This window comes from Dermacentor silvarum, chromosome 3 (genome assembly GCF_013339745.2).
Source record: "Dermacentor silvarum isolate Dsil-2018 chromosome 3, BIME_Dsil_1.4, whole genome shotgun sequence".
NCBI lineage: Eukaryota > Metazoa > Arthropoda > Arachnida > Ixodida > Ixodidae > Dermacentor > Dermacentor silvarum.
In genome coordinates, this window is record NC_051156.1 from 150,824,612 (window position 1) to 150,835,740 (window position 11,129).

Here is an 11,129-nt window from a genome sequence, read left to right on the forward strand (position 1 = left end):
GTTCACTTCTCGTTTAACATTTTCTCTTAACACTGCCATAACATGTAGCGTAATTTTCTTGCTGCCCAAAATTGTACTTTTTACTGCAGAAAAACGTTTTTAAGGAAGCTTAATAACCTACTCGGTCAATGACTTCAAAGACACGGCCAGCCGCCATTTGTGCCACAGCGATGCTGTTGAGCTGCGGCAGAGCATTTCCCAGCGAAAATGAGCCCACCATGACTGCGAAGAATACCTGCAAGAAACAATAAGTGATTTGTAGAGCACGGCATGCTTCTGTTTTTCTTTTGAGTAAGCCAGAATCCCCAAACCCAGTACAAATCCCAAACCCCAAACCCCAATACAAACTGCACAAATGTAAAGGCACACACTCACAATGAATGCCCTGCCGGGATCCAGCCTGGATGCTGCCACTAAAACCGAGCTGTACCTGGAAGAAAAATAATAGCAACAGAACGTAATGCATCCTATACCAGTGAATACGATTTAGAAAGCAAGCACACATTAGAAGTGTAGCCACCATCAGACTCCAGTACCTAAGCAAGTCTCAAGAGTCTTTTAGTTTTTTCTTAAACAGTGCTACTAGAGTTTTCGTGAGACAGTGCTGTGCAAAGGCTAGCTTGATCTGTCTTTGCAAAACTGCTGGAGTTTACTTCTTGTACACTGCCTCTGTAAATCAAGACTTCCAGAAGTGTGCTTAGGTTAAGCGTAACGGCAGCTGTACATGCTGACAGGAGAGTACACCAAATCAAAAACAAAAAGAGATCTCTTTATTAACTCTCCTCAGAACCACAGGGTGTAGCAAAAGTACCCATAGGTGGGTGAGTTGGTTGGATTCACAGCATACTTAGGCAGCGCAATCTTTGTCTTTGCACACTGTCTAAATGCTATGAACTGCAACAATGCTATAAAAGATATGAACTGGGTGTGGGTTTGGTCAAGTGGGTATGATGTAAGGCAAGATTTAACAGCGTGGAAACGAGGACAATGTAAGCACAAGAAATGGACACATAAGAGCACTCACACATGTCCATTTCTTATGCTTTTACTGGTTTCTTTTTTTTTTTCCCCTGCACTGTCAAGTTTAGAGTTAGCTACAGAAACTGTAAACGATAGGTGCAATGTGATGGATGCACATGTGAGCCCGAAGCACAGATCCCATTAATTTGGTGCGTGCGTAGGCCACAAAGAAATGCAGATTTTGTATGATTTCATCATTAAATCAATTTTGCCTGCTGTTGCAATGGTACAGTGACATGCGTTTTTATCCTAAGGTCGTAGAAAGATGAGTTTGTGGTTACCGCTGTTCTGTTCTGACACAATAAGAAAGATCAGATTTTATGGTCCGGATCGTTTAATGTAACAGTTGGCACAGTAACTTGCCGGGTTTTAAGAAAAAAAAAAAAGAAGCAAAGTTTATTTACTTTCCATGTTGGACACATAGCTACCAGGCAGAACGTTGTTTACCTAGAAAATATAAGCAATTGTTTTCTGGTTCAGCACATTCTTTTTTTCTACGGCAACAGTGTTTCGAACCTCCTTTGCTAGCTGTCCTTGATAACTTCCAACCTTTTTTTGCTGGAGTTCTTTGCAGATGCCATTTAAAAAGTCACAAGTAACCTTTACCAAGCCAACATGAAAAAAAAAAAAGGAAATCGTGAAGAGGGCAAGTTAATTGACACTCCTTTTGAAAATTGCAGTGCTTCAGTCTAATGTCCCCAGGTCAGCAGAATCAAATGGTGCAGGCGCTGCACACAATTGCCCAATTGTTAGATATGCTAACGTTCCTTGTTCTGTGGTCCATTTTTCAGGTTACAACCAGTGTGGAGTCTTCTAATCACCACCTACCTGCAGTATTACACTTAACCCTTTGCGGTCACGAGCATTTACCCACTCTGCAGCCGTCCCGGCTAAGGAACTGCCTTGAAGGCCGCTCAAAAAGAGTTTTCGCGTGAACAAAATGCTAGTAAGTAAATCACTTCAGATAATTTTTTTATATTCCTAGCTATTGTCTAGTGTATCACCTCTAGCCAGCCTCACTTAATGGTTGATTATCACAGGAACCATTTTCTCTAAGATCTTCATTGCCGCTTTCTTTGTCCGTATTCTCATCCGAGGATGTCTGCTGGTAATCTGAAGGCAGAATATACTAATTTTTGGCACTAGAATCATCTTCAAGCTCACAAAAACGCATGCAAGGTGTATCCGTAAAACGCATGAGAAAAAAAATTTTAAATGTAGCCATTCCTTTGGCACTTAATGCTACAAAAAGCATGTATGAATTCCTTCAAGTCTGCTAATAAGATTGTGTTGCCCTCATAACGAGACACTGCAAAGTGCAATTATCAACAGTCCAAGAAGTTTTTGAATCGTGTCGCAACAAGCCTAAAGAAGAAAAAAACTGCGCTTGCAAGCACACACATGTATTGGGCGGTTTCCATTATCCGAGTGGGACCGATAGTTTTGCACGTTGGCAAGAGCCTAACACATGACCACAAGGAGCTGCACTTGTGGGTTTACAAGAAGCTACACGCCTACTGCCAGTGTGCATTCTGACATCTGACTATCCGTTAAACAACTTGCCTGTATTTTTCTTTGAGACTTACCAAAAAGCCAGTGCATAGGCACCATAGAGGACCACAAATGTGAGGCCGAATCCGAATGCCATGGCTATATACTTGCGCCTTGCAGCAGTCTTGCCCGCTTCTAGAGCAGTCATGTACCTGAGGAAACACAGCAGAGTCAATGAAAGCCTTCACATGAAACACAATGCTAAAGAAATGTTCAATTGCAAGGCACACCCCATCACATGCGTGCTAAGAGTGCAAATAGAGATCTCTACTATTTGAACTTGTGGTCATAGTAATAAAAATTATCATCACACAATGCATTGGAGGGGGTTAGGGGAAAGTACACAACCATAAATACTTGAAATTATAGTTTCATCAGTATGCAGAATGTGGGCATTATGACAACCAGCCTACCTGAACTAAATGTTTTCCTACTCTGTGTGAAACTTTTTATCTGAAATTTCTGTACCTTTTAAAGAAAAGAAGGGCTCCTTTTATTAACAAGTAAATTAGAGTTTTGAAAGCCAGTTCAAGAAAAGATTAATTATCGATTTATTGGGTTTAGCCTAAACCTTCGAACAACAAGTGGGGAGCTTTGGTGTAATTTTGATCACCCAGGGTTTTTTAAAGGGACCCTGAACACTTTTCTAACTAATTTGTAGAAAGGCCTCACTGCATGTATTAAGAGACGTCGCTCACAAATCTCCTGGCAAAAAAAAAATGTTCTGTATCCTTCAGGTATAAGTGGAGATGGAGCTAGTTATTTCACCAATGTGTAGCTTTCTCTCTCCTTTCATCTCCACTAGTATGCCAGAAGCTACACAGGGGGGATGGCAAGGAGGCAAGGTCTCACCAAAACACTGGGCATGTTCATTTGCTCATCCTTTTGCGATGCTACTTTCGGTTCAGGCATATGTGTCACTCTATCAATGCAAGATGGGCGATCGGGCTGCCTCGCATCGCTACGCCCCTGGAGCTACGTCACCCACAGAGACCAATCAACGCTGCAGAGGGCTCGTCACCGACATTCCATGGCATCTACAATACACAGCACGCTGGGGCAATCTGAGGCCATGTGCAGCAGACGCAGCTACGCGCAACTGCAAAGTGTAGAGAGATGTTGTGTTTATATTTACTTTGTTATATCCATGATTGATATATATAGAGGTCCAAATGTACTGCTAAAAAAAGTATAACATAATAATAGATGCTCTGTTCTGTAACCAATTCCAACTAAAGGATGATGGTTGCATAAAACTGTAGTCAAAGCATCTGTCGACAATCCCTGATTACAATTTTTTTAATACTGAGCTACTGTGACGCTGCTAAGAACTGCACAGAGAATTTTTGACGTGAAACGTCTTTCATTTCGGTAAGTATAGAGGTCGCTTGCTAAAACTGCATGTAAGGAAAACATGTGATGCTAATATCACTTGTCTCTTTGCAACCGTCCAACCTTCATGCCTTACATTGGTATCGTTGTGTAAAAGAAAGAAGCCATTACTCGATCACACATGTGTCGCGTGCGCAGATGCCATCGCTGTGGTGCCATGCATGATGCAATCAAAGCTAAAGTAAACCTCGTACGTGGTGTTCACAGAGGCTTAGCTCAGCGTTTTTTTGTCAATCTGAATGAAAGCGGTCACGTTTGAGAGAGCTCACTCTGCCACAGTATGTATAATTCATCAAACTAAAACTGGTGCTCATTAGGAGTTATTAGGCTCACAAGTAAAGTAAAGCAAGTAAAGGGCTGTCACCTGCTGCTTTATGTCCAGTCAAGACACAAGCACCTTTGGCCTCGGAACTTTTAACAACAGATAGCATGTCATATTCCCCATTGAATGTCTTACGTCTCCTATAAAAGTGGCCAGTGTGTGCAATGCCATGCTTTCTCACTACTGCCAACATTACAGTGAATGTTTCACACAGTGACCAAGTTTTCTTCAAACTCCATACAGCTGGCAATAGCAGCATTGAGTTCATTGACGCAACGAAGACTTTTCCGAGAAAAAAAAAAGTGTATAGAAGTGGTGTTGCTACAAAAAAAGCAATGCAGAGAACAGGAAGCAGCAGACGACGTAAAACTGACCGCTGAAGTTCGCCATATTGAGAACAGAAGGCAGCCACAGTTCGTATCTTGCTTAGAACTTCCAGGGCCACTGCCCCCGCCTGTGCATACTTTTCTTGCTCCTTGGCAGCTGATTGGGACACCATCTGAAATTGAACAATATGGCACATAAATGGCAAGTCGCATATGCAGCATATTTGCAGTCTGTGCAATCTATGCATGTCGAGCTGTGTACCTGAAAACTCTGTTGCCTTGAAACAGTATTTACGTTGACAAAGGGAAAATAAAGTAATGCACTTATGTCACCTTAGATTGCTCCTTGCTGGGTTTAGTTCATATCCATCAAAAAAAAATATTATGAGTGCAAAATCAAGATGGAGATAGAGTTAGAAACACATAAGACTAGATAAACGCTCGTTTGCCTGTCTTTGTCTTCATTTTGTGTTCATTAATCTTTTCAATCTTATGTAACTCTGTCTATGCATACATTTACAAAATGTTATTTCAAGCAGGCTGCTGGGTAGGATGAAATCATCAAAGGAAAATCAAGGTAAAACTGAAATTGATTTATTTATTGCATTCAAACAGGTCAATATACAATAGTTAATGTGAATTTCCACCATGTTCCTTCTATTAAAAAAATAAAAATAAAGAAGCAATGGGGCCTTTCCCATTAGTAGACAAAATTTGCATCAATCTCCTACTGGCAACAAGTTGCTTTACTCTTTTCTATCATTTTCCTTATCATAAATATAAAAAAAATATGTTGCTTTAGGCTTCCCCTTTAGAGTAGAACAACATAATTCTTCCTAGACCAGTCATGCTTACAGTGACTGCTGGCTCCTTCATTAGTTACTCAACCAAACGAAAATCATAGTTTCACCCAAAAGGCCAAGCACTCATAGCGATAGCAAAGTACTGGACAATTACACGAAATAAGATTCTTAGTTATATTGGCTGTATAAATCGCAGTGAACATTTGCTCACTAATAAAATATACAAGCATGGTTTTACGTGCACGGACGAGCATGAACAGATCTCACTAGATGACCATGAGCATTTGCTGTCGTAAAGCTGGCATGATGAAAAGCGCAGGCAGAGAAGAGCGTATGCTTCGTGCTGCCAGTTGCTTCACCGTGCATCCGAAACTTAGATTATGCGACCTCAAACACTAGACATGCAGGAAGGCAGCGCGCATGAAGTCACCAGCCATCTTAGCTAGCATTAAGCCTTTGCATTCACTGCATATCACCTCCAAGATAGGGCATGCGGGCCACATATGTGCTCAACCACACAGAAAGCCATGTGCAGCTGCAGCCTGGCTAGAGAAGGAGACATGCTCTGCTACCCTAGTGTGCACTTGATCATGTGACCTCCATGAGTGGGCTTACATCAAGTCACCATCCTTCTCAGCTCACCCTTGCATGCTTTTCCTCACACCCACATTATATGACATGCGAGCCGCTCATTCTTATCGTGCTTGGATTTTATGTGGAACATTCGCCTGGAGTGTCCATATCATTGCTATTGCAAAAAAAAAAAAAAAAAAACTTTTTGCTCCTTAGCTCTCACTTGATTCTTCCTGCGCAAGGAAAGTTCAAAATGACACAATGGCTTCTTTCCTGTTACTTTCAAAAACTTAACTTTATTTCATTCGCAGTGAAGCCAGTGACTGAGTGACTCACATTGCCCAGGAATGCTGAGGCAAAGGCAAGCAGTGGTGTGACCGACATGATGACCAGGGTGAGCTCCCAGCTCTCAACAAACCCTGTGGCAAACCCAGATGCAAAGGTGGACAGGTAGTGAATGAAGAGGCCCATTTTGTCACCCATTCCCTCACGCAGACGCTCCATGTCACTGAAAAAGTCGGGAGGAAATAAGTACTCGGTCATTTGGAGATGGCATTCAATTAATAGGGAAAAACATACCAAGCACTTAACAGAATACAGATTTCACAACGACATATTCAGGTACTCATTTTTTCCACAGGCAATCCGTGAACGGAATCTGTTGCCTGATGACGTTGTCACCTGCCCATCACTGCAAACCTTTATCGCCAAGTTAACAAACAATGCTTTCTAGCTACTATATGCACGTAGGTGCGCTGTGTCGTACAATGGCATTTTGAATCACTTCGCAGTGTCTTGTTTTCTGCCCTGATATATATGTGGGTGTGTATGTGTATATATGTGTGTGTGTATAAGTGTGTATATATATGTATATATATATTTTTTGCTGTTCATGACTACATTTTTCTTTCTTCGTTCTTCTTTTTTGTACTAACCTTCCAACACGGCGTTTACTACTTTTCCCCCTCGTTTTATAGCATTTGTATAATGAATATAGAGTGCATATTTACTTCCCTGTTCACTTAAACTTATCTATGTGCGCGCCTACCTAAACCGTGTTCTCTTGAATATGTATCCTGCCCCTTTCCTGCAACAGCCTCAAATGTGAGGCTAGCAGTATGTTCAAATAAATAAATAAATAAATAAATAAATAAATAAACCATTCCTACAGTCAAACCTCATTACAATAAAGTTGCATTCAACATACAAATACCTTCGATATACCTGATATTTGTTACAAGCGTTATAAAGAACCACTTTTATTCTCGCCAAGCTTGAGCTCTGACCACGAAGAAGATGCAAGAAGCGGCGATGACGGTCTGTATACAGACGAGAAAGATTTACATGTGATGATGATATGTGATGATGATTGCGCTCACAGCATGTATTCATTGCACGTTGATATTGGCCAAACATTTTTCAATTTACTTTGTTATATCCACATTCGTTACACCAAGGTTTCACTGTACTGGAGTACTATATGCAAATATAATAAAAAATCTTACACCCTGTGGTATGTACTTGTGCCACACAACAATTGTTACTATTGCGAGTGCATCAGTGCACACGGTATTGTCACGAGCCTGGTACAGGGATCGATACCCAGCACCTCCACCAGTTTGTCACGAGCCTGGAGAAGTAGTCTTGAAGGTTTCATAAACCGAATAGCAGCTGGATCTTGGCAACCGCGACCGTCGGGGCTGCCTCGAGCAGGGAAGGGGTGCGCGGTCTTCTTCGTTCTCTTGGGCTCGACCCACTCTTGCCCTCGACGCACTACCTACAGGTGGCAGTATATTCTCATCAGGAACACTATGCAGGTCTAGAATCCTAGGTTAAATTGGTAAATTAACTGCAGTCAGGGTGAATCGTAGCTGACGGCATGGCACCCATGCAGAGACGAATAATTTGCAGGGCCTCATGCCGTGCATCAGCACGAAAGAGAAACGCTGAACCAGTTTAGAATGATAAAAATATTCTTTCAAAAGTCTGCTTTCTTTAATTTTGCAGCAACAGGTTGATTACTAGAGAAGAAAATGAAGGTCAAAGTTCAGTTTTTCGCGCTGAAACACCAGACGGTACGTCAGTGCGACGTCATGAACTTAAAGGTACTTTCCTAATATTAGGCTTATTGTGCCACTGTAAAGGTTCTTGAAATTCGCTAAGCTTAGTCTTCGGCCCCTTCAATATACAACATAGTCAATCTCTAGCTATAAAAGATTAACTAGGCCTGAGCACTGAGCAGACGCTGTTAAAATCTATGAACTCGCGACATGCTGGTGTGAGAACTTCAAGAAGGCGATCACCACCCGTCTTGTTCTTGCCTCTTTTTTTACCATGCCTCCTCTAATGGTAAGAGTGGCTTTGTGCAGAGTGCAAAATACAGCTCATCTGCATTTTCTCTTTCATGTCCCTTTAATAGATAGTGGAATATGAATAAGATGTTTCCTTTCTAAGTGAACCGTGCTGTACGTGAATGTAAAGCACTAACAAGCAAGCATTTGAGACAAATAATTTTTTTCCATAAATGTGTTTCTACGCGGGCACGCTTTTTTGTGCAAGCACTACAGGCATGTTATGTCACCTATTCAGTCCTGTCTTTGTGAATCTTCTTGCTTACAAGCGCCAATTAAGTTTGGAATAATTTCAATGCCATAACACGTACTCATTCATTCTTGACGCAACTTCAGTGACACGGTGCCTGTCAAACCAGGCTGCATCCTGTCGTAGGATCGAGTAGAACAGCTCTTGCCGCAGTCTATACAGCTGACGATCACAGGCTCTGGTCCAACACCACACCTGTTGATAATACACAAACATGCTGTCACAAACAAATGTTGTAAGTAAAACAGAGATCTCAGCTGGGAAACGTCTTTAATGCGACAACGGCAAGTAACTAATCTACTAAATCAAAAGCAACGTGCAAAGAAAAAAGGCAAATGAAATAAGCTGTATCTATAGCATGAAAGCATGCTCCACAAAGCAGCGACAGTGGTGCGATGAGGATAGTTTGCGGTGTTGCTGCCGTGCTTGTCAAGTTAAAGAACAAGAAAAATAGGAAAGAAAGAGTCAATTCTGACTTCAAGAGCCCATAAATGCATTTTCCTGAAAACACTTGTGAGGCATTGTGGCTTGTCTACACATTTTGTGCATATGAAAAAAAGCCACAGAAGAAAATAAACATGTAATAAAATAGCAGCATGACTTAACCATCATAATTAAAAGCCACGAACGAAAACAAGGATATAATAAAATAGCAGCATGATTAAACCATCACAAGTAGAAGCACAGCTTCGTGACAACAGCACCTGACAATCAGGGATATAAGACAGAGAACTTAAATATTGCATGCTAAACAAAGCCATTTTAAGCTTTTCCATTTACTTATTGCTGATTAATAATGCTCTCTTTAAGAGAAACAGAAACATCATGGACAGAAATAATTGACAAGAAGCAAACTAACTCAAGCTATGAAAGCAGGAATGATTGACATACGTGTATAAATGAAGACACGAAGACCACAGCGGCAATGATGACGTAGGTGAGTGCAAACTTGTTCATGGTGATGTTGTACTCCAGGATGGTTACAGGGTCAAACATGGACTGCGCCCCACTTCGCCGTATTGCTTCCCCAAAGGTCTGAGGAGGCGGCAGCGTGGTGAAGTTTGTACTGTCGCCATCGTAGAAGCCCGCCTGCTGCTGGTGGATGAAGGCATTCGTCATGTGACCAAACACAATAGCCAACAGTGGCCAGCCGGCACCATGGAGGATTGCGAAGACCGTGCCCAGGAACAGCAGGACAATGTCTTGTGCCGTGGCATAGCGAAACTGGGACACAAATACAATGCATTACTGTAGACTCATTAGTAATGTGTGTAACATTGGTGTACCTTAATGTATGCTTGCTCTCACAATCGAGAGCCTCCTGTGACAAACTTGGAACAGCGAAAAGAACAAGCTAGGTTAGGTTAGGTTAGCAGCGACAAAAAGCAGTGGCAAGAATGGCTGCAACTTGTAGCCCGCAGTTCCATACAGGCATGAATAAGAGCTACCGGTAAATTCCGTAAACTAAGCAGAGAAGAAAAATGTTGTACTTCGTTTTGATCTTGTACGCCAAATCAGGAGTTCTGTACAGGAATAACAAGCTTAATAAACAGTTGCTGTAATATCGGTCAACGAGTACGATGTTGGTAAAAAAAATATGGGTAGAGGTTACACCATGCAATTGGCAGGAGACGCTGGTTCAGCGCAGCAACTAGCTGTAAATCATTATTTGAGACAACAATGCAAAGCTAAGGCTCTAAACATGAAGTGAACAGACATCACAAAAGAGAAAAAACGTGACGACACCATCGTATAAATTTGCAACATCACACACTTGATGAAACCAAAATCACTCCTATAAATGGGGTATACACCCGTCGAAAGTTCAGGTCAGGCGACATATGAAACCACGTACAAGATTAGATCATACTTGCAAATTTTCTTTTGGAAACACAAGCATCGAACGGCTGATCATAACAGCTCGTGTTTTCAAACAATTAAAATATTCATGAAAAATTAGCATATAACACGTACAGCACGAAGTGCGAAGCAGGAAAGCGTAACTGCGCGCCACCTCGATCAACAGGGCCGGTATTTTGTAGCGATGCCTTTAAAGTAATAATGCCTTTACGCGCTTATCGCGCTTTGTCACTGGTCAGAGCGACGGTCCGCTCGCGTTATCAACGGGATCAGCCGGCCGTGAGCGGTGGATGATAAGACTAGCGTAAAATAAGTCATAGGGCATCGCTACAAAATCGTGGCCCATGGTCAATGACATTGTATTAACATGTTCGGAGCACGTTTAAAGCATGCACCTCCAAACTACTCGCCGCATGACATTACGCCTGAATTAAATAAAAAAAATTCTAATGCTAACAACACAATCTACTCGCTATCGCTTTCAGATAGTTAATCATTCACAGGGCGAACTCAATCGGCGAGAAATGCATACATTTACCTGTTTTCGAACACTACCCATAACATGAGCGACAAAGCTCACAGGAAAAATATTAAACATTCCCTATTACTCACCAGTTTCCAGTAAGAGACCTTTTTTGGTCGCGGCCACCTGTCATTGTCCCTGCAAAGAGCGAGGCACCG

At 41.8% G+C, this 11,129-nt stretch overlaps 1 protein-coding gene across 6 annotated transcripts in view; it reads right to left on the reverse strand.

Moving 5' to 3' along the window:
- LOC119445916 (ATP-dependent translocase ABCB1) overlaps positions 1–11,129 on the reverse strand; it is a 164,557-nt gene that overhangs the window by 41,613 nt on the left and 111,815 nt on the right. For all 6 annotated transcript variants that reach the window (XM_037710218.2, XM_049663725.1, XM_037710217.2 and 3 more), the window contains exons 3-10: positions 11,061–11,109; positions 9,480–9,812; positions 8,650–8,783; positions 6,324–6,495; positions 4,660–4,784; positions 2,607–2,723; positions 376–430; positions 122–235 (exon numbers count right to left, since the gene is read on the reverse strand). In XM_037710218.2, the coding sequence (XP_037566146.1) occupies positions 122–235; positions 376–430; positions 2,607–2,723; positions 4,660–4,784; positions 6,324–6,495; positions 8,650–8,783; positions 9,480–9,812; positions 11,061–11,109 (1,099 nt within the window). The remainder of the gene's footprint in view (positions 1–121; positions 236–375; positions 431–2,606; positions 2,724–4,659; positions 4,785–6,323; positions 6,496–8,649; positions 8,784–9,479; positions 9,813–11,060; positions 11,110–11,129) is intronic.